General features: G+C 42.0%; 1 protein-coding gene across 2 annotated transcripts in view; it reads left to right on the top strand.

Moving 5' to 3' along the window:
• NOLC1 (nucleolar and coiled-body phosphoprotein 1) overlaps positions 1–24,182 on the top strand; it is a 42,630-nt gene extending 18,448 nt beyond the window's left edge. For both annotated transcript variants that reach the window (XM_075841623.1, XM_075841622.1), the window contains exons 11-20: positions 4,191–4,403; positions 14,368–14,460; positions 15,077–15,190; positions 15,438–15,563; positions 15,821–15,931; positions 17,021–17,188; positions 20,109–20,639; positions 21,309–21,403; positions 22,583–22,672; positions 23,040–24,182. In XM_075841623.1, coding sequence (XP_075697738.1) covers positions 4,191–4,403; positions 14,368–14,460; positions 15,077–15,190; positions 15,438–15,563; positions 15,821–15,931; positions 17,021–17,188; positions 20,109–20,639; positions 21,309–21,403; positions 22,583–22,672; positions 23,040–23,198 — 1,700 coding nt within the window. In that variant the 3' untranslated portion in view covers positions 23,199–24,182. The remainder of the gene's footprint in view (positions 1–4,190; positions 4,404–14,367; positions 14,461–15,076; positions 15,191–15,437; positions 15,564–15,820; positions 15,932–17,020; positions 17,189–20,108; positions 20,640–21,308; positions 21,404–22,582; positions 22,673–23,039) is intronic.
• The last annotated feature ends 202 nt before the right edge of the window (positions 24,183–24,384 follow it).

The following is a 24,384-nucleotide window of genomic DNA, read 5'->3' as shown; positions in this document are numbered from 1 at the left end:
GTCTTGGAATGCGGCGACACAGAATTTTTTTTCTCGCTCATGTTATTGGGGACACAAGAGTGTGGGTATAGGCTGCTGCCACTAGGAGATGAGTCAAGTGTTCGCTCCTCCTAAACCTGCTATACCCCTCGCGCAGTCACTGCACTAATCCGTTTCGGCTAAGAAAGCAGGGAGGTCTGCCTCCTATGGACACTGTTTTTTATTTTTACTTTCTTTAAATCAATATCCCTCTAGGTGGGAAACAGGGACAATGCTGTCTCCCTGTTATCCCCGTCCTGAGAGGAGCAAACTGCGTCTACTGCACCATGCTGTTGAGACCCTGTTTAAAATAAGTGGGACTAGAGCTTCTCTGTCGCCCATTAGCTTTAAGGGGCTCATGCACATGAGCATTGTTTTCTTCAGTGTCCTATCCGTTCTCAAAATTATAGAACTTGTCCTATTGTTGTGCGTTCGTCTCACCCATTCTAGTGTGTGGGTTTGCAAAACGGAAACGGTCGTGTGCGTGATGACTAAGGGTCACCCAGGTTCCCATCTGCTCCCCAGCAGTGCTCCCTCTCACCAGAGTGAGGTACACGGAAGGGGCCTGCTGGCCTTACCTGGGAGTTTGAAAGAAGGGGATCCAGGAGAGTTGAGTATTCACCAAACCCCTTCTATTTCACTCCAGACTTTTGGTCAACGTGCCTTCTCTGGCTGCTCCTCCAGCACTGGTATCACTGCTGGGAAGAAGAGGCAGTGTCTAGCTATCCCCTTCACTCTCCTGGGCTTTCTCAAGCCGTGTAGCAGTCCCTGGAAGACGGGCTCCTCCTGTTTCTGGAGTTCTGACTCAAGCACGTCTCCCAACGTCTGCTTTTTGAGGGGGTTTCTGCAGTCTGTGTCTTCACGTCTCTAGTCCAGGGATCCGGGGTGAAGACAAAAGTTGGACTTGTTTTTTTTCAGTTGTCTTTAAGGATTGGGACCATTTTCATGCCACAGGGCAAGTACCTCTCCTCCGTGGTTATAGAGGACGTACAATTCCACATTCCAATATGCCTGACCCATCAACGTTTCCTCAGGCTTGCCATCTAGTCCCGCCACTATAAATTGCGGCTCTTCCTTCCGGCCTCTTCTCATGGCTTCATCAAACTACTAAGCCATGGTCCATGGCACAGTAATTAACTACCTGGTTGTCCTCTTGGTCCATGTGCCTTTCCAGGCAGACCTCTTGGACAGCTCTTCCCTCCTACTGGTGGGTTTTATGTTTATTTCAAACCAGACCATACTTTTTCACTCACCCACTCCAATGGGTGATCCTATTCTGTAGATTGATCCATATCCTCGCTAAACCGTTCCAGCCTGATTCTCTGGAACGTGTTTTCACTTCATTGTTGCATCTCTTCTCCGACCATACTCTAGGGGCGCCCCTTTCAGGGTGTCTTCTAACATCTGACTTAGCACAGAATTTGATCACTTAAATGAACTTTTTCCCTGTATTGGCGCTGGGGCAATCTATCTTTACCTTTTCCATTATACTTCTAAACCATCAAAATCAAAGTGGCACTCACAGCCCAGTGGTGATATCAGTCAGCAATGTCCTGTAAATTTTTCCCTTCTATCCATATCCCCTGTGGAGTAGACAACTGGATATCAGAGTTCCTCAATCCAGAGTCTATAAACCTACGAGTGCGGTCTCTGCAGCAGGATGGGTCTGACTGACTCTTAACCAGATAGGGGACTCTAGATGTGGACCTACGTGGGATCTTCTAGCTCAGGAAGTGGACGCTCTGGTCACTCACTGGAACCTGATTCAGGTTCCTGTATATCTTCTCTCTCCTGGACCTTCAGGGGCATCAAGGCTGAGAATATTATGGTGGTCCTGACAGGTATGGTACTCCACCGTGGTCTATCTGCTGTGCGCAGTCCCCTGGTCTTCGTGGCTCAGATACAATCTTCTTCAGGAACCAATCTTCCTCAGGCAGCTAAAGTTTATTTTCTCTCGGTACAGCTGTAGAAACCGCTGTCCTGAAGATTTGCGGTTTCTCAGTCTGTTGTCCTAAGGGTATGTTCACACAGGCTGAAAAATCTGAAGCAGAACGCCTACAAACATCTGCCCATTGATTTCAATGTGAAATACGGCCTTCTGTTCCGACGGGGCGTTATTTTACACCTTTTCAAATAATGGCGCGTAAAAAGTACAGGTCACTTCTTGAGCCGTCTTTCATTGACTCCAAAAACGGACAGAAAAAACGCTAGTTGCTTAAAAAACGGCTTGAAATAAGGAGCTGTTTTCCCTTGGAAACCACTCCCGTATTTTCAGCCGTATTCCGTTATATGTGTGAACATACCCTAATAATGTCCAAGACCGGGTACCCTTCTTTCCTTATTTGCATAGGACCTGGAAACGCCACTTTAGCTGTGTGCGGGAGCATGGTGTTGTACCCTTTTTCTGTTATTTTTTATCAAGGGTCTTGGTTTCCTTTTTAGGGGTGCATTGGCCTGAATTCTCTTTATGGTAAGTTTTCCGCTCCCTATCCCCTGTCAAATGCCGTCTGCTTCCAAACTGGAATGTGTTGTCCAGCTTCCCCCCTCTGTACCGGCACGCAACTGTTCCTTGGTACCTCAGTTGGTCCTTCATGCTCGGCGCTCCTCTCCTTGGAGATTCCGCGTGATGCCTTTTTCTTCACCTTCTCTCCTCGAAGTTGGATGTTCTGCTGGCAGACACTTCCTTTCGAATAATGTCAGAACTGGTGGCTCTTTAATTTTGTATCTTTAAACAAACAAACATAATGTTCCAGAGTCAACAGCTGAAATAAAACGTCCGCTCAAGTGTATTCTGCACAACCAACTACATTTTCAAGAAAATGCATGTAAAGAGTCATACACTTTTCACACACCTGCTGCTCCCTGAAGCCCCCCTCGCGCGCCCGCCTGCCCATGTGTGGAGGCGGGGCTTCTTAACCAGTCAGACTTGTCAAAAATAAAGGATATAAGTATTTACTTGTTTTAAGCCATTGAACCAGGGTAGGGGTAGCTGTAGACTTCCAAGCCATTATTATGTTTTTGGGAGCGCAATACAAGAGGGACTGATGGTGGTTTTATCTGCTCTTCCCTCTTTCTGCCCCTCTCCTCCCAGACATAGGGTCTCTATATCATCTAAATGTGGTTAGAGCCATTCGGATTTACTTACCAGACAGTCTTGGGAACCCCCGTTCCGAGTCATTCTTCAGGCATTTATGGGGCTATTGTAGACCTTGTGGCGTCTGACTTGTCTATTCTTTCTCACATTTGGTTTTTATTGATGCATGTTTGCCTCTTCTTACTGCTCCTACTGCTAGTGTCCAAATTGATGAGCTCCGTGCCTGCTGGAGGAGCTAACCGTTCTGGCTTAGGGATGCCACCTAGTGGCAGCAGCCTATACTTAAAACACTCTTCTGTGTCCCCAAATAAATCTGACGAGATGGCCCCCCATTATTATATAATATTTTTTTTATTTTTTTTTTCTGACTTGCATAGTAAAGCACACCACAAATCTCCAAAAGCAATTGTGGACTTGCTGGTTTTTTTTTGTCCACCACCAAACCCCCTCCCCCTATAAAAAAAAAAAGAAGTATAAGGGTTATACATTTTATGTACCTTTTTAAAACGGTGACACAAAAAATAGAAATATAATGCGCCCCAGCAAAGAAAAAGTCCTTATGTCAAATGAAAAAAAAAAAGTTATGGCTCTTTGGAATGAGGAGATGGAAACAAGATGAGCGAAAGAAAAATCATACTGCCCTGAAGGCCAAAATAGGCCATGTCCTTTGTGTACCTTTTTTGAAGGCTGCTTATTATTTATTTATTAATTTTTTTAAATAGATTAGTCAGTGTGTTTAGTGTAACTTTGTAATTAGTCTTTATTAAAAAATATTTTTAGTTTTGGACATACAGCTGTTCTGTATTCTCTACAGAACAGCTGTATCTAGCGCTCTTCACTGAATCAGTCAGTCCCACGGACCTGACAGATTCAGTGTCGGCGGGTCCTGTGTGTCGGACACACAGGATCCACCTGTAAACGATTACATCTAAGTTCATAACTATTTTAAAAAAAAATATATATAGCCTTTTAAGGGGTTAAAAATCCCTAGTGCTGCCTATAAAGTTAGAAGGATCAAAATGGGGACTATAAACTCAGGCTGAATGGTATTTTACATTTATAACTCCTTTATAAACAGACTCGAGTGATGAAGAAGATAAGTTACCTGCAAAGCCTGCTGCAAAAACTCCACCGGCAAAGCCTGCTGCAAAACTGACCCCTGCAAAGCCTGCTGCAAAACTGACCCCTGCAAAGCCTGCTGCAAAACTGACCCCTGCAAAGCCTGCTGCAAAACTGACCCCTGCAAAAGCTGCAGCAGCCAAAAAGGGTTCAAGCTCTTCTGACAGTTCAGGTGAGATGAATTTGTTTTGGTATGTCACCCGTTTCAATCCCTTAATGACCGGGCCTGAAAAGACCTTCATGACAGCTACATTTTTTTTAGTTTTTACTTGTCTGCATTTCAGCAGCCATAACTTTATTTTTTTAGTTCTTTTTCATTGACGTGGCCGTATGAGGCCTTGTTTTATGCAGGAAAAATTGTAATTTTTTTTTGCAGTTTGTGGGTAGAAAAATAATATTTTTACGGCGTGAATATAGGAAAAAGCGGTTCTTGGCATCGTGTTTTTTTTTTTATCCCGTTGAAGTTTTCACGCTAAATAACCTGTTCAATTCTTCAGGTTATTACGGTCGTTTAGACACCTAATATGTGTGGGTTTTTTGTTTTTATGTAATGTAGGGGCAATTCAATATATTTTATGCAAAATTCCATTAAGGGATAACTTTATGTATTAGCATACTCTTGTATGCTAATACATTACACTGTGTCACTATGACACAGGCTGCTGTTAGGATACACTATGTGCTGCCCTAACAGCAGGCAAACTGAACAGACAGCCCTGGGGTCCTTTCTAGGTCCTCAGGGGTGACTGCAGAGGGATTCCCTGCTCTTTCATCATGTCACCGGGTTTCCAGTGACACGATCAAAGAGGGGAGTTCCCTTTGATCATGTCACGGACTGTGGCAATCAAAGAGTTAAACAGCTGGGGTCCGAATGTTTTCTGACCCCATCTGTATTCAGCAGGCTGCTCTAAGATCAGGAGATGTTAGTTACAGCTCCTGCTTAGGGGATGAGCCCTCACAGGAGCGCTCATCAGCCTCTTCTACAGCGACACCAAAAGACGTCGCTGTAGACTAAGTACCTAAACCGCCCTCCGTCAAAAGACGGTGGGTGGTCGTTAAGGGGTTAATATAGTTTTAGGCTGGATTCACACAACTTTTTGACAAACTTTAGTTAAAGTGAAATATGCTACATACATGTCGAATTTTGTGGTCTGTGGCATTTTTATCATGTAGCTGTGGTTTGGGTTTTTTTCTTTTTGGGTTTTTTTTTAATGGTTCTCCAATTTAAAAAAAAAACAGTACCAAAATATGGTGAAGGTGCAGTTACAACAGACATTGAGTCCAAGATCCATCGAATACGTATGGAAGTGTAAATGTTAATACAGATGTGCACCCGGTTTAATTTTTTTTTTACCAGGACTAAAGGTCCTATTACAAGGCCTGATATGGGCCGAGAAAATGAGCACTGATTAATGAGACAGCTCGTTTGCTACTTTCACTAGAAGCAACAATTGCCAAGTCTTTAACCCCTTCCCGACATTTGCCGTACATATACGTCATGGAAAGTACTGACTTCCCGCATCTTGCCGTACATGTACGCCAAATGTTTGGGACCGGCTCAGAAGCTGAGCCGGTGCCATCATCACCGGATCTCAGCTGTATCTTACAGCTGACATCCGGCTGTAACGGCGGGGACCGAAATTAGCTTCGATCCCCGCCATTAACCCCTTAAGTGCAGCGCTCAAACGCGATCGCTGCACTTAAGGTGTTTGCAGCTCATCGGAACCCCAGTAATGAAATTGCCGGGGTTCCGGTGGCTGCAATGGCAACCGGAGGCCTAATACTGGCCTCCCGGTCTGCCTAGCACCGAAGCCGGTCAAGATCCGCCCGGCGGCGGAGCCTGATCGGCTTCCGTAGCTGCCGGCAAGATGGCGCCGGGTCAGGAGCTGATCCGGCGTCATCAGCGGTGGAAGTCAGCTGTACTGTACAGCTGACATCCACCTGTAACGGCAGGAACCGGAGCTAGCTCCGATCCCTGCCATTAACCCCTTCGATGCAGCAATCGAAAGCGATTGCTGCATCGTAGCGGTTACTAGCAGATCGCCAGCCCTGACAGGCAATCAGGACTGGCGACTGCGGTTATGGCAACAGGAGACACAATGGTCTCCTGCTCTGCCATTACGGAAGCCGATTTAGGCCCCGCCGGGAGGCGAAGCCTAATCGGCTTGCTGTCAGTGAATGACTGACAGATCTAATACATTGCACTACATAGGTAGTGCAATGTATTAGAAAAAAAAATATCTGACCGTTGGACCTTCAAGTCCCCTAGTGGGACTTGAGAAAAAGTGTAAAAAAAGTATTAAAAAGTGTAAAAAAAAGTGCACAAAATAAAAGTTTGAAAACAGTAAAAGTTTCAAGTATCAAATAAAACACAATCCCCCTTTTACTCTTAAGTCCTTTATTATTGAAAAATAATAATAAACCATATGTATTTGGTATCGCCACGACCGTAACGACCGGAGGTATCAAACTATTATATTATTTATTGCACGCGGTGAACAGCGTAAAAAAAAACGTAAAAGACGTTACCAGAGTTTCTGTTTTTTGGTCACTTTGCCCTACAAATATTAGAATAAAAAGTGATCAAAAAGTCGCACGTATCCAAAAATGGTACCTATAAAAACTATAGCTCGTCCCGCAAAAAACAAGCCCTCATACACCTCCGTCGACAAAAAAATTAAAAAGTTATGGTTCTCACAACTTGGCGACAGAAAAAATACATTATTTTTACAAAAGTAATTTTATTGTGCAAAAAGTTGTAAAACATGAAAAAGTTCTATAAATTAGGTATCGCTGGAATCGTACTGACCCGCAGAATAAAGTTAACATGTAATTTATAACGCAAGGTGAACGCTGTATAAAAAAAACGAAAAAAGCTGTGCCAGAATTGCGTTTTTTTGTTTACCTGGCATCCCAAAAAATAGGATAAAAGGTGATCAAAAAGTTGCACGTACCCCAAAATGGTACCAATAATAACTACAGCTCGTCCCGCAACAAACCAGCCCTCATACCGCTACGTCTATGAAAAATAAAATTAGTTAAGGCTCCAATAAGTCAGGAAATAAAAAAATATGCAGTTGTGCCCGAGGGGAACATTTCTTCTGTTTGAAGAGGCGATTTTTCAAGGACCTAAAATTAGGGAACCAGGAAAGGGAGGGCCCAAACATATCTGCTGGAAGCGAGGGTGCCCGTATTATACCAGGACAACACTTCCCAGCAAAATTCCCCAAACTACAAAGGTGCGGAGTGTGGACCAAAAGGGGGATAAGAAATGACACCATTTATCATTGCGACACCGGCCTGTGCGGAAAGGATTGCTTCACAGCGTAACACACATCTGTGGATCATTTTTTTTTTTTTTACCCCGTTATTATACCACCTGACTATGCCCCTTATATACTCCGCCCGGCTTACATGTACCCCTACATTATACACGGAAACACCAGTAAGACTCCAAACAAAACTACTACCAAGCAAAATCCACGCTCCAAAAGCCAAATGGCATTTCCTCCCATCTGAACCCTACAGCGTGCCCAAACAGCAGTTTCCTTCCACATATATGGCACCGTCATACCCGGGAGAACCCTTTTAGCAATTTTTGGGGTGTGTGTCTCCAGTGGCATAAGCTGGGCACGACATATTTGCCACTGAATGGCATATCTAGAGAAAAATATAAATTTTTAATTTGCACCATCCACAGCGCATTCATTTATGGAAAAGATCTGTGGGGTGAAAATGCTCACTACACCCCTTAATAAATGCCTTGAGGGGTGCAGTTTCCACAGTGGGGTCACTTCCCAGGGGTTTATTTTTATTATTTCACATCTGAGCCTCTGCAGTTGTGAACCAATACTTTGTAAATCGCCAAATTAGGCCTCAATTTTACATGGTACGCTTTCACTCCTGAGCCTGGTCGACTGTCCAGGCAAGAGATTAGGGCCACATGTAGGGTGTTTCTAAAACCAGGAAACCCAGCATAATAATTAGAGAGCTGTCTTGTTATGGTGGCACAAGCCGGGCACCACATATTGTCCACATATCTGTGGAAAAAATCCCATTTTCACTCTGCAACATCGAGTTCACACTAATTTCTACAAAACACCTGCAGGGTTAACATGCTCACTACACCCGTAGGTAAATGCATTGAGGGGTGTAGTTTCCAAAATGGGGTCACTTCTGGGGGGTTTCCACTGTTTTGGGCCCACAGGCGCCCAGAAACCAATCCAGAAACATCTGCACTCCAAATGGCGGTCCTTCCCTTCTGAGCCCTGCCGTGTGCCCAAACAGCAGTTTATGACCACATAATTGGTATTGCCGTACTCGGTAGAAATTGCTTTACAAATGTTGGGTTCTTTTTTTCCTTTATTTGTTGCGAAAATGAAAAAATTTGCGCTAAAGCTACGTCTTATTGAAGAAAAAGGATTGTTTTTATTTTCACTGCCCAATTCCTCAAGAGGTGTAGTTTCCTAAATGGTGTCACTTTTTGGGCGTTTTCATTGTTTTTTTCCCCTCAGGGGCTTTGCAAATGTGACATGGCCGCCGCAAACCATTCCTGCTCAATGTGATCTCCAAAAGCCAAATAGCGCTCTCTCCCTTCTAAGCCAAGCCGTGTCTCCAAACGGCCGTTTATTACCACATGTGGGGTATTGTTTTACTCGGGAGAAATTGCTTTACAAATTTTATGGTGCTTTTTCTCCTTCAGTCCTTGTGGAAATGAGTAAAAATAAGCTAAACCTACATTTTCTTTAAAAAAATGTAGATTTTTATTTTCAGGGCCTACTTCCAATAATTTCTGCAAAAAACCTGTGGGGTCAAAGAGCTCACTATACCCCTAGATAATTTCCTCAATGGGTGTAGTCTCCAAAATGGGGTCACTTGTGGGGGGTTTCCACTGTTTTGTCTCCTCAGGGACTTCGTAAATGTGACATGGCCTCCGCAAACCATTCCTGCTAAACTTGAGCTCCAAAAGCCAAATAGCGCTCTTTCCCTTCTCAGCCCTGCCGTGTCTCCAAACAACCGTTTATTACCACATGTGGGGCATTGTTTTACTCGGGAGAGATTGGTTTACAAATTTTACGGTGCTTTTTCTCCTTCAGTCCTTGTGGAAATGAGAAAAAATTAGCTAAACCTACATTTTCTTTGAAAAAATTTAGATTGTCATTTTCAGGGCCTATTTCCAATAAATTATGCAAAAAACCTGTTGGGTCAAAACGCTCACTATACCCCTAGATAATTTCCTCAATGGGCGTAGTTTCCAAAATGGGGTCACTTGTGGGGGGTTTCCACTGTTTTGTCCACTCAGGGGCTTTGTAAATGTGATATGGCCTCCGCAAACCATTCCTGCTAAACTTGAGCTCCAAAAGCCAAATAGCGCTCTTTCCCTTCTCAGCCTCGCCGTGTCTCCAAACAACCGGTTATTACCACATGTGGGGTATTGTTTTACTCGGGAGAAATTGCTTTACAAATTTTACGGTGCTTTTTCTCCTTTAGTCCTTGTGAAAATGAGAAAAAAAATCGCTAAACCTACATTTTCTTTGAAGAAATGTTGATTTTAATTTTCACGGCCTACTTCTAATAATTTCTGTAAAAAAGCTGTGCGGTCAAAATGCTCACTGTACCCCTAGATAATTTCCTTGAGGTGTGTAGTTTCCCAGATGTGGTCACTTTTGGGGGATTTTGACTGTTTTGGCACCGCAAGAGCCCTTCAAACCTGACATGGTGCCTAAAATTTATTCTAACAAAAATAAGGCCCCAAAATCCACTAGGTGCTCCTTTGCTTCTGAGGCCGGTGCTTCAGTCCAGTAGCACGCTACGGCCACATGTGGGATATTTCCTAAAACTGCAGAAACTGGGCAACAAATATTGAGTTGCATTTCTCTGGTAAAACCTTCTGTGTTATTAAAAAATTGTACTAAAAATTTATTTCTGCAAAAAAATATGAAATTTGTAAAATTCACCTCTACATTGCTTTAATTCCTGTGAAATGTGTAAAGGGTTAAGACATTTTCTAAATGCTGTTTTGAATACTTTGAGGGGTGAAGTTTTTAAAATGGGGTGACTTTTTGGGGGTTTCTAATATATAAGGCCCTCAAAGCCACTTCACAACTGAACTGGCCCCTGTAAAAATGGCCTTTTGAAATTTTCTTGAAAATGTGAGAAATTGCTGCTAAAGTTCTAAGCCTTGTGAGGTCATAGAAAAATAAAAGGATGTTCAAAAAACGATGCCAATCTAAAGTAGACATATGGGGGATGTTAATTAGCAACAATTTTGGGTGGTATAACTGCCTGTCTTACAAGCAGATACATTTAAATTGAGAAAAATGCTAATTTTTGCAATTTTTCGCTAAATTTTGGTGTTTTTCACAATTAAATACTGAACATATCGAGCAAATTTTGCCAGTAACTTAAAGTCCAATGTGTCACGAGAAAACAATCTCAGAATCGCTTGGATAGGTGAAAGCATTCCGGAGTTATTACCACATAAAGTGACACATGTCAGATTTGAAAAATGAGGCTCGGTCAGGAAGGTCAAAAGTGGCTAAAGAGGGAAGGGGTTAAAATAAGAGGATAGCGGGCTTATGGATGTGTTTATGTATGCTCACCTTTTTGGTGTTCTACTAAGAGCATCGATTGATGTGTGTGTGTGTGTGTGTGTGTGTGTGTGTGTGTGTGTGTGTGTGTGTGTGTGTGTGTATATATATATATATATATATATATATATATCACACACTGACCTGAGCGTTTTGCAACTTCAGCTGTGATCGTTTATCTAAACCGATCCAAACTTCTGATGGTACTCTATGACAAATCAAACTTCTTTGGAAATTACAGTTATTCTTTTTAATAGCTGTCGGTAGGGCTGGGCAATTTTGCCCAAAAATAAAATCTAGATTTATTTTTTTTTCAAGTCTATGGCCGATTTTTCCATTTGAATCTCAATTTAAACGCCCGAAAAATCCAAACATCTGCCCATTGATTTCAATGGGAAAACGGCGTTCTGTTCCGACGGAGCGTTTTTCGTGCCATTTTTTTAATGCATAAAAAAAACGGCAGCGATGAAGAAGTGCAGGACACTTCTTGGGACGTTTTTGGAGCTGTTTTCCATGGACTCTATTTAAGCTATTTTCAGCCGTTTTTTAGTAAGCGTGTGCACATACCCTTAGTGTTAAACTGAAAAAAATACCAAGAGATCATTTTATGAATTTTCTTTATATAAATAACTTTTTAACATATATTACTATAATTGTACGTAACGTCACAACTTTTAGCCTCTGCAAATACTTTATCAGAAATACTATTGGAAAAATGTATATTTAATTGATTATAAGTTCTGTGTTCCCCAGCAGGGAACAGGTAAACTGAATCTATAATCAATGATGCGCTGCTTGCACGAACACCCCCCTCTGCCCGTCACCCCCTCAGCTGGTCTCCGACATTGCAGACGAGAGTAGTGTAAAGTGCAGCAGGGCCAGGCAGAGAGCGCCGAGCGGGCACTCTGGGGTGAGATTACATTATAGTGTGTGAACCCTGTGCAGTACCGGCCCCATGATGGAGGATTAAATAAATGACATTAAGGCCTGATTCACACGACCGTGAAAAAAATGGCCAAAAAAACTGTTCAATTGGCAGTTTTTTTTATGTCCGTTTTTGTATCCGTGTCTCAAAATGGATTCCATGTAGATAGTGCCACCCAACATATAGTGCCACACACCATTGCAGATCGCAACATCACCCCCATCCCTTGTAGATCGCAGCCTCACATGTAGAGCACCCCATCCTACTACCCACAAGGGGGGTGCTATCTACTTTGTGGGGTAATATCTACAGGACACATTGTCTGTATACTAGGAGTCTCTGCTTCCCCACGGAACTTCTGTTCCGTACTGTATCTTGTTCACTACACAACAGCAGTGCCGTAGGGAAGCAGACAGGACGGGGAAGACTAGGCAGTGTCGAGGCGGCGGGGCAGAGCTTCCTCCTGCAGCACGGCGACACTAAAGAATCTATGGGTTCTATTAACCCCTTCGGGGTGAAGCCATTTTTAGTTTGTTTTTCATTCCCCGCGTTCCAGTGCCATAACTTTTCTTTATTTTTCTGTCAATACAGTGGTGTGGGGGCTTATTTTTTACGGGAGGAGTTTTAGTTTCTTTTGGTACCATTTATAGTTCCTTATAATGTACTGGGAAACTGAAAAAAAAATCTTTGCGGGCTTAAAGGAACAGTGTTACCACAATTTTTTTTTTAATATGTTAAAGATGTTAGTGCTTTATTAAAAACGTTTGGATTAATTTGTGTGTTTGTGTGTTACTTTTTCTTATTTTTACACTTCTTCTTCCCTATGGGGGCTGCCATTTTTTTTTTCCATTTCTGTATGTGTCGATTAACGACACATACAGACATGGAATACGGCAGCTCCAGTCCCATAGGGACTGCGAACGGGGCCCGTTCCATCCACTAACATGTACGCCGCTGTGTGGGAACGGCGCATGCGCCGCTCCCACACAGTTCAATTTGAAATGCGCGCCGTCCAGCGCCATTTTCCTGTGGACCGGAAGTCGCGGCCGGCCAGTAAGATTACTACTTCCGGTCGCGGCTTCCGGACTTGTGCAGATGGAGCAGCGGCAGCAGACGGAGCGGATGGACCGGAGGGAGCGGCGGCGACTGGAGCAGGTAAGTTATTTCTATGTATGTTCGTGTTTTACTGTGTGTTTACTACTGTATGTAAACCTTCTACACTGTGTGTTAGCTCAAAAAATGGCGACACACAGTGTAGGAGGTTAGACCGTTCAAACCCCTCGTTTCTCCCGGCACTAGCCAGGATAAAGGAGGGGGGATGCTGAGAGCTCACTAGAGCGAGGGCTTTTTACCCAATTTTGCAGCATAAAGCAATGTGGTTGCTTTACCACATGCAATGCTGCAATTTTGGGAATGGCTCCATCTAGTGACCAGTGCTGGGAAATATTATAAATTAGAATCCAATTGAATCCAATTTATAATATTTCCTGACTCGTGAAAAAAAAATAAAAAATTAGAACAATGTTTCATCACCGATACACTAATTGTTTAACTAAAAAAAAAAAAAATCATGTTTTGCTGGCAACACATTCCCTTTAAGTTGGGAAAAACTCATTTCTCAATTGTTGTTTGGGTCTCTTTTTTTTTACGGCTTTCTCCGTGCGGTAAAAACGTCTCTTTTTATTCTGTGGCTCAATCCGATTACAGTGATACCAAATGTATATAGGTTTATTTATTTTTTAACACTTTTATTGATGACAATCTTTTTGTTAAAAAAATAAATAATTGTTTTGGATCGCCTCATTCTGAGAGCCATAACTTTTTTTATTTTTTTTCACCGATTGAGCAGTGTGAGGGCTTATTTTTTGCGGGACGAGCTGTCATTTTTATCAGTACAAGTTTCTTGGTACGAAGAACTTTTTGATCGCTTTGTATTACATTTTTTTTTGAGAGCTAAATTGACCGATTTTGGTATTTTTTTTATTTATTTTTTACGGCGTTCACTGTGTGTGCGTTAAATAACGGACGCAGCTATACCAATTTTGCTTACTTTTATTTTTGACATTACTTTAGGGGGAAAATGGGAAAAGGTGTTTTTTATAACTTAATATTTTTTTTTATTGTCCACTACTAAACTTTTTTTCACTTTTTTTATTTTTTATTTACACACTTTATTAGTCGTCACTCCCCGATTTCACTGGCGGGGGGGCCCATCTGTCGGATGCGGGCCGCCCCCTCTTTTTTTCTTTTTCAACGCCTCAGATGCTGCGATCATGATTGACTGCAGCATTTGAGGGGTTAAACAGCCAGGAACAGCACAATCACTGCTCCTGGCCGTTAGTCCTGGGTGTCCGCTGTAAAATACGGCCGACAACCGCAGCATATGGAGCGCGCTTCAAACATTGCGCCCCCCCCGAGCCAGGACGTAGTAGCACGTCTGGGTGAGCGAAGGGGTTAAAAAAACAGAATTATCAGAGGCCTTGAGGGCGAATTAATCAAATTAATTTGGTTAATCGCCCAGCCCTTGTTGTCCTTCCATCAATATTTTACTCAGCTCACTTTAATATTGGGCCTTGGATATTTAATCCTAAACTTATTATTTTTATTTTTTTTAAACACAGACTCCAGTGATGATGAAGAGAAAGTAACTGCAAAAGTAACCCCTGCAAAATCTGCAGCAACCAAAAAGGATTCGAGCTCTTCTGACAGCTCTGGTGAGATGACATACTGTACATTATAGAAATATGGACCATTGGAGTGGGAATTGTACAGAAGGTGTTCAAAAACACCCTATTTAAATTAGTCGTACTAAACACATAAGGATTTGCTATTATATAGTACTTGAGGCGTTCCAGTGAACTGTTTTGAAGAATTTCAAAATGAAATGTGTAAATAAGGGCCCAGTCTGCATGTACATATAGGTATTTATGGCATATTCACGTGATCTGACATAATCGTCTGATCAATGCGGGTGCCAGCTCTGGGACCTGCACCAATGTTGAGTATTTGGTTCCCCGTCCCACCGGGTGAGGTGATCGCCGCATCCAGGTGGAGAAGGAATGGAGCAGCTCTCGCCATTCAGTTTTATGAGTTACGGAAATAGCCGAGCTAGCGTGCCATAAATGTCTGATATGGAATAACACTTTAAGAAGTGTTGTAAAGATATTGGATTAACTCAAATTGTGGCCATTAAGAACAAAGTATAACCTGCCCTATTGCCTTCATTATTTAGGTTCAGGCGACATTCATGTGCGTTTGGCTACTTCTACTGTCAATTTTACGCATGTGAGGCGGTTTGGTATTCATTACCGCTTTGGTTTTTTCTTTAAGATTCAAGTGATGAAGATAAGAAGAAGAAGCCCGCCAAGACCACCCCAGCCAAGACCACCCCAGCCAAGAGCACCCCTGCACAAAAGAAGAAAGATTCCAGCTCTGACAGCTCTGGTATGTGCAGCTATAACCAGGCAGTAGGGTTTGAAGCCACTGAATGATAAAGCCACTCAAAATCGTTTTTGTTCAATTAAGGGTGTGTTCACATCAGCGTTCGGTTTCCGCTGATTGGTGTAACCTGCCCTATTGCCTTCATTATTGAGGTTCAGCCGACATTGATGTGCGTTTGGCTACTTCTACTGCCAATTTTACGTATTTGAAGCGGTTTGGTATTCATTACATTTTTGGTTTTGTCTTTAAGATTCAAGTGATGAAGATAAGAAGAAGCAGCCAGCCAAGCCACCAGCCAAGCCCACCCCAGGCAAGACCACCCCAGCCAAGACCACCCCTGCACAAAAGAAGAAAGATTCCAGCTCTGACAGCTCTGGTATGTGCTCCTTTGTACTATATAGAGCAGCTATAACCAGGTAGTAGGGTTTGAAGTCACTGCCACTCAAAATCATTTTTGTCCAATTAAGGGTGTGTTCACATCAGCGTTCGGTTTCCGCTGATCTGTCTAACCTTCCCTATTGCCTTCATTATTTAGGTTCAGGTGACATTCATGTGCATTTGGCTACTTCTACTGCCAATTTTACGTATTTGAAGCGGTTTGGTATTCATTACCTTTTTGGTTTTGTCTTTAAGATTCAAGTGATGAAGATAAGAAGAAGCAGCCAGCCAAGCCACCAGCTAAGAGCACCCCGGGCAAGACCACCCCTGCACAAAAGAAGAAAGATTCCAGCTCTGACAGCTCTGGTATGTGCAGCTAAAAGCCACTCAAAATCGTTTTTGTCCAATTAAAGAGTCTCTGTCACCACATTATAAGTGCCCTATCTTGTACATGATGTTATCGGCGCTGTAATGTAGATTACAACAGTGTTTTTTATTTAGAAAAACAATAATTTTTGACGGAGTTATGACCTATATTAGCTTTATGCTAATGAGTGTCTCAATGGACAACTGGGCGTGTTTTACTATATGACCAAGTGGGCGTTGTACAGAGGAGTATATGACGCTAACCAATCAGCATCATACACTTCTCTCCATTAATTTACACTGCAAATAGCGATATAGCTATATCGCTATGTGCAGCCTCATACACGCACACTAACATTACTGCAGTGTCCTGGTAATGAATATACATTACCTCCAGCCAGGATGTGATGTGTATTCAGAATCCTGACATGTCTGTAGCGTCTGTGATTTACAGCACAGCATGCGTAGTCTCGCGAGATTACGCTGTAAACTGTCATTCACAGACAGATCTCCCTGTGTTGTAGTCTCACAGGAACGTGCAGAGAAGTGGTCAGGATTCTGAATACACCTCACGTCCTGGCTGGAGGTAATGTATATTCATTGTCAGGACACTGCAGTAATGTTAGTGTGTGTGTATGTAGCTGCACATAGCGATATAGCTATATCGCTATCTGCAGAGTAAATGAATGGAGAGAAGTGTATGACGCCGATTGGTCAGCGTCATACACTTCTCTCCACAACGCCCACTTGGTCATATAGTAAAACACGCCCAGTTGTCCATTGAGAAACTCATTAGCATAAATCTAATAAAGGTCATAACTCCGTCAATGATCATTTTTCGAAATAAAAACCACTGTTATCTACTTTACAGTTCCGATCACATCATGTACAAGATAGGCCACTTATAATGTGGTGACAGAGCCTCTTTAAGGGTGTGTTAACATCAGCGTTCGGTTTCCGCTGATTGGTATAACCTGCCATATTGCCTTTATTATTTAGGTTCAGCCGACATTGATGTGCGTTTGGCTACTTCTACTGCCAATTTGAGGCGGTTTAGTATTCGTTACCATATTTGGTTTTGTCTTTAAGATTCAAGTGATGAAGATAAGAAGAAGAAGAAGCAGCCCGCCAAGCCACCAGCCAAGACCACCCCAGCTAAGACCACCCCAGCCAAGACCACCCCAGCCAAGACCACCCCAGCCAAGACCACCCCAGCCAAGACAACCCCTGCACAAAAGAAGAAAGATTCCAGCTCTGGTATGTGCTCCTTTGTACTATATAGAGCAGCTATAACCAGGTAGTAGGGTTTGAAGTCACTGCCACTCAAAATCATTTTTGTCCAATTAAGGGTGTGTTCACATCAGCGTTCGGTTTCCGCTGATTGGTTCTGTCAAACCTTTCCGTCGAAGGAACCCATCAACACAAATGAAAACCATAGCTTCCGTTTACCATTGAAATCAATGATAATGCAATGCTTCCGTTGCAAATGGTTTCCGTTTGTCTCTGTTCAGTTAGGTTTCAGTTTTTTCTACTGAATCAAAATCGCAGTCAGCAGTTTTACCCAAAAAACTGCGAGGCAATTAAGAATGTTATTGGCTGCACAATTTAACAATCCCTATGTTTTGAAATAATAATGTTCTGGAATTAACATTAAGGAGAAGCTCTCAAGAAGGTACCGCTACGGTACTTGGGAGATTCTGCTTCCGCTAAAATGAAGGCCTCTTGACATTTCTACACCCTGTATGCCAATTACATCACATACCGCCTTAATGCTCGGTGTTCTGCTGTGCAGGCAGTGTGGCAATGACAGCCGCTTTGCTTGGCAGTATTTGCATATAGGTTGCTGAAATAAGTACAATCTTGTATCCAGAGCATTATGTTCCAAACATTACATTATAAAATTACACCTTTGCATGCTATTTAGTCTACTGTGGGGATCTGTCCCCTTGTCTCACTTGTATTCAGTCAGTTAGATAGAAGTAGGGAACAGATGGATGGCAATATGACTTCAGGATCGTAACACACCGTTTTCTTGTAGTCTGTTACCATGGAAACACACAGGTCTGTTTAGGAACTGTAGATACGATTAGATATTTTTATTAAGACTATTTGCTGCTGCTTTAATTTTAGATAAATTAGAACAATAATTAAAACATTTGGTTGTGAAGGTGGATACTGCCTTTTAACCCTTTCACTACAAAGTATGTAATCCGCCATGGCTACAAGCGCAGCCATTTACGGTCATCTCTCCCCTTGTACATCATTCCAGTGACCCCAGGGGTGTGTTTATAGGAACTTTTCTTCGTTATCACCCCCTTTTACCAATCGGAGAGGGTATATGCTATCTGTGGGGGTTTATTTTTTCTGTCTACTAATGGGGTGAGAATATTGACAGTTTTACATTTCATCATAGTTTTGGTAAAGGTGTGCAACGTACTTCCGTGCTCTCACTGGGTGAGGCAGTGTGATTCTTTTTTGTAGACTGCCTTTCCTTATATCACAGGCTGGCGGTGCAAGGGAAATTTGGTATTTCCTCAGTATGTCTAAAAAGTATTAAGTAAAGAGAGCCTGTGCCAATGTGTAGTATACAGATTTTAAATGTGCAGTAAAGAAATGCTGTACACACATGGGGTAAAATGTGATCCTCAGATGTTGGTCCTGGGATCATCCTCCCTGTCTGTGGTCTGTAAATTGTCCTGTTGTATCACATTTCGTGCTGGTGAAGTGGTCGTATAGATCAGTTAGGCTTTGTATGTCCGTGAAAAAGTAACAGACGAGACCTCCGTATTGCGTTAGTTACTTTAAAAAAATAAATAAATTCCCATTTAAAAATGTTTCGCAGGGATCACCTGCAAAACATTCAGCTCCTGGTTTTATTTATGTATTCTTAACGGTCTTTTGATAACCTTTTTTTTAAATGGAGGGGTTAAAAGTAACTTTTACATCAGCTCTTTGGCCTACTAAGGCCATTTTGTCGGCTCCATAACGTGAATATTTACAACATCTGGATCTCAGATTTTTGCTTTCCTCAGTTCTGGGGGTTTTGGGAGGATATGTTCATGTAGACATTGGTATAAGTGGCGTGTATGAACTCTGCACGTTTTGATCTTTCCTTTTTAACCGATGTTGAGCATCTCCGGCTCTGCTTGGGTCAGACTTTTAGCTACAACATGAACTGTGGTGTATTTTTCTTTTACAAAACCTTCCACTTATAAGCACCATTATGCAACTTTGCATCTGAGTGTAAAGGCATTTTAACAATGAGCCAGGTATCGAGCTGTGTTTTTTTTACAGCAGGCAAAAAAACGCCCACAATGTACGGTAAATTGGCACAGTTTTGCACCAAATACAGGTGTAGCACATGGTTTTTAGATGCTTTACCTGTACTTGGCACGACACCACAGCAAATTTGCAATAAACCACGTACGGTTTTAGCCACACTCAAATTATTGCGGCTCCCCCGTATCGTGTATGGGCACCCTAAAACTTTTATATCTTGTAAATCTGGCAAATTTTGCCTCTGGTCTTAACCTTTTAGTCTAGCTGGTGTTCTTTTTGTTCAGGAGACGTAGTTCGTGCCATCCTTTTAGGATAACCGAAGGAGATTAGAAAGGGTTAGGCCGGATTCACACGGCCGTGTTCAGTCTGTGATATACGGGCCGTTTGTCGGCTGTCTTTCCCGGACCGATCACCGTTTTGGGAGAGGTGCTTTTAGCATTAAAGATATTTATGATGGTCGAAGTCTCTGCCTCTCCGAAAATACTGTCCCCTACAGTAATCCTGTTTTCCTTATGGAAAAGTATTCCCGTGGGGACTCCTAGCATTATAGATAACTTTGATGCTAGGAGCCCGGCTCCCTGAACTGGGGTCAGTCCAGGAAATACGGCCGGCATACGGTCCTTGTATCACGGACCAAACGGGACGGCATGAATCCGGCCTTATAGTTTTAACATACTCTGTGTTCGTATGGCTGTTGAGCCATTATTATGTTTGGCACTTTGGAGGAAGATCTTAAAGTAATTGGTTAAAAGCCTTGAGATTCTTTTTACTGCAGAAATGTGAAAAGCTAAAGCAACGTAATATTAGTTTGTAGTCAGCGCTTCAGAATTTCTTTTGCATTTGATCTGTTAGCTTTAACTTAATTTCAGCTGCTAAGAGTAATCCTTTGTTTTTGTAGACTCTGACAGTGAGGAAGAATCTAGTAAGAAACCTGCCTCTAAACAGACTCCCACAGCAAAGGCAGATGCAGACAAGAAAGCCTTGAATGAGACTGCTAAAAAGACTCCTGCAAATGCTTCCACTCCTAAGACCGCATCTCAAGTTAAAGGCAAGCCTGCAGAAAGCAGCTCCGACTCTGACAGCTCAAGTAGCGAAGAAGCAGTAAAAGCTGTCAAATCCCCCGCTTCTGCCCCTGCTTCTGCAAAAAAAAACATTGCTGTAAATAAATCAAAAGCCAGTAGTAGCTCCTCATCGGACACTTCCAGTGACGACGAGGAGAAGCCTAAAAAACCTGCTGTGAAAAAGACAGAAAAGTCCGTCCCAGTGAAAAAAGCAAGTAGCAGTTCTGAGGACAGTAGCTTCGAAGAGGATGACGCTAAGAAGCCAGCTACCTCAAAGTCGAAAATCACTAACTCCACACCAAATGCGGCCGCCAAGAAAGCAGATGAGAGCTCGGAGGATAGTTCCTCCAGCGACGATGAAGAAAATGGTACGTTTTGTAACTAATACCACAGAAAGGAACATTTTGCATGTCTCTGGGGGCGGGGGTGTCTGACTTTTGTGATCCTTGATGATCGCTAGGACAAATAGCAGAGTGGCTAGAGAAGTGCCATGCCACTTCTCTTGGCTCAGCTCTTTCTGGAGGACACTTAGCCAACCTGTTATAGTCAGTGGCTGTCAATGCAGCCCCCAATGACACCGCTCATTCCCAGTGCCACTGCTATTTTCAGGTAACCATGCCTTTCATGAAGTAAAGTTTTATATGTTGTCCTTATCACGGCAGAAGCGGCTAGTGATGACTGGGCCGCTGTACATAAATGATCCTCCTGTGCAGTCTCGCTGTACACTGAGGCATGCTGGGGCCGACTCCAGCCTGGAATAGAGTAAATTCTTAGAGACCGAGCGTCTGGCTCTGTATTAATGTGGTAAAGCATTTATTTTGTTGTATTTGGGAAACTACTTATTTTGGTCTTCCTGCTTCCTCAGAAGTGATAGGTTCTCTTTAATCATTTCATAGCTTGGGTACTATCATGGATGAGCAATGTTAGGGATGTCTAGGAAAAATCAAAGCTTCTGTTACTGGAATTCATCCTTCTGATTTGAGAATGGTTATGTGTATTGATTTGTGTCTAAATGAAGCTTGACTTTGTGTTTTTAGATAAATCTGGCAAGCGGAAAACAGAAGAAAAAACACCAGCGAATAAGAAAATTAAAGTTTCAACTCCAAACACATTCCCCAAAGCAAACAAGAAGGTGAGGAAATAAGTGCAAGAAGAGTGGCTTCTGGCTGGGAAATCAATGTATGCCTTTATATTAAAGGTTTTATTTTACCTTGTATCTAAAAACATTGAATAAAATCCTGATCCTTTACATAGATGTTGTCTTTGTGTTTATTGCGCAAACATGGCTCCTACAAGTATTTGAATTGAATATAACCTGTCTTCGTTTGTAATCTATAGTAGATAGACTTCAAGGTCTGTCAAATTTAAGCTAGATATCCGGTTTGTGCTGTAAAATCTTTATAGGTGTCAATAGGCTTTAGAACACTGTGGTATAAAATAGGACTGCACTTCTTGGCCCAAATATTGATTAGAAGGGTAATGCTTTATTTTTACCCATCACATTGCTGCATGACAATCCGCGTTTGGGTTTCAGCTAAGCATTCCTGCATAGAGAATGAATGATGACTGCACAAATGAGTGGTTGAAAGATTTACCAAGTGGAAAAAAAAATAAAAAATTAATATATATATATATATATATATATATATATATATATATGATCGATCCATGCATGCATTGACCCTGTATGGCAGCGCAACGGTGTAACAATGGGATCTGTGTGAGAGAGAGAAACTTCCATGTGCCTCTACGCTCGGAGGCACACAGATGTACAGTATGAGCCCAGCGAATTCTGTGTGTATTAGAGGATGGACTCTCTTGGACCTCATAAGTACGTATTACCTGACTACTTTTTGCACATCATTAGATAGAATGGATGTCATTCAGGGGGTTCTTCTGCTTTGAAGGTTTCAGCTCGACCATGTATTACATGTCAATTTAAACTAAGAAAAGGGGCCGCTGTTTGCAGCTCGGGACATAAGTGCTTTTCTTTTTTTCTTTCTACAAGTTTCATTTTCTTCTCCCTACTTTCAAAAAGCAGCTCAAACATGCAACCTGTGGAGGAGAAATATTGTGGTTTGTTTACCAGGCCACACTTCAGTACCATATTCACAAATATCGACTGGTCCAATATATGTAGTGTATGGCACAGGCATCTTTTAGCCTTCCAGATGACTGGACTTCATGTATCCATTTGTACAGTGTTTGAAATGTGAGCTGTTTTATCTAAATTCACCAATACCTATCTGAAGCAACAGACTATCAGATTTGCCTTTTTGTATTGAAATTTGTTCTTTTGGGTGTGATGCAGGATGGTCTTAAAAATATCCCGTTCCGAAGAGTAGTTGAAGAAGAAGTAGAAATTGATCCTCGGGTTCAGAATAATTCATTCGAAGCAAAGGTACTGTTCAAATATTATATTCGCAACAATTCCAGCCATTCTACTCTAAGTGCACGTGTTGCCTAAAGGGGTCCTCTCACAACCATGGTCCAAATGCTCTTTTAGGGTTTATGGAGATCTTTGGAGGGGGGGGGGGGTCTGCAGGGGAGCTAAAAATGTTTTGTTTTTTTTAAATGTAGCTTAGATATAGATTGTTCTAGTTTAAATGCTGATGATTGAAAACTCACTGTTCGTGTTAATGAGTTTCAGATTAACTTGTTTTTCAAGTGGCCCATTTTAGACACTTTTTTTTTTTCTAAACACTTTACTTTGTTTCTATCTTCATCCTGGCTTTATTTATATCCCCCTCCCCCCTTTTTTTTTACAGAGAGGATCGACAGGAGACTGGGGTGAGAGAGCCAACAATGTCTTAAAATACACAAAAGGAAAATCTTTCCGACATGAAAAGACAAAGAAAAAGCGCGGCAGTTACTGTGGTGGCGCAATTTCCACATCGATAAATTCTATAAAGTTTGACAGTGAATGAACTAATCACAGTTACCTTTCCATAGATGTAGTTCTGAAGTAATACATCGTGTTTTTGGACTTTTGTTGCGTCCATTCAAGAAATGTTTATTTTTTATGAGACCGCTTTGAACAGAACTTTTTTTGAAAACCTCTCGTGTATTTATGCATTTTGAACTTTTAGGCTACCAACAGACCAATACACCCAAAATTCGCCTACAGATTTCACCGCAAGTTCTTATATACACATATGCGGATTTTGTTGCAGTGCATTTCACTCCTCATTGAAAAGAGTGAAAACCGAAATTGACATGTTGTAGATTTTAAAGCAGCACCGCTGGTCAATTTCTTTATGGAAAAATTCTGCGCTATGTAGATGCGATCTGTTCAAATCGGAACAGAAAATCCGCATAGATTAAGTTCATTTAAACCACAGCACTTTGCGCTAAAACCATGTGCATTTTAACCAACAACCGCACCTTAGCCGCAATGTATAAATTACACCCTTAGGCCTGATTCATACAAACAATGTATAAGTCAGTGTGCTGTGTATGAAAACAACGGACAGCATACGGACCTATGCAACTCAAAGGGGCTATTCAGACATGCGTGATTTTTCACGCATCGTGTTTCCTTTGCGTGAAACTCACTGCATGTCCTATTTTGGTGCGTTCTTGGGGATCCCTGAAGTCAACGGGTGCGTGAAAATCACGGACCGCACACGGACGTCTAACAAGGCCTGTCTGTGATTCACTCACCAGTTGCTAAAGAAGTGCAGAGGAAAAAATGTACATCAACCCTGACCTAAAAAACGGATGCCACACGGAACTGCAACGCAAGAAAAACGCTGCGTTTTTTATGAGTGCAAAACAGACATGTTCGTGTGAATCTAGCCTTAGACTTTTGACTTTTAAAATGTAATTGTAACCGGTTTAAATTCCAGAATGTAGTCTTCTGATTTTTGCAGAATTTGAAAACTAAATAAAACAACATTTCAAGTTTAAAACCTTTGGTTGGACTGAAATCTTTTTGCTGGCTTGAATATGGATGATGATTATGTGGATAATAAAATATTTCCGGTATTTTAAGGGACCTGGCATGAGAGAGACACTAATACACCTTATATAAATTAAAAAAAATAGTAAAAAGTGTAAGATAACCGGATGCAAAGAACTATACCTATGCTGCTCCTAAAAAGGGGTTTGTTT

Source organism: Rhinoderma darwinii, chromosome 11 (genome assembly GCF_050947455.1).
Source record: "Rhinoderma darwinii isolate aRhiDar2 chromosome 11, aRhiDar2.hap1, whole genome shotgun sequence".
Taxonomy (NCBI): Eukaryota; Metazoa; Chordata; class Amphibia; order Anura; family Rhinodermatidae; genus Rhinoderma; species Rhinoderma darwinii.
Note: the sequence above shows the minus strand (reverse complement) of the source record. Positions and strands in the feature narration are given on the sequence as shown.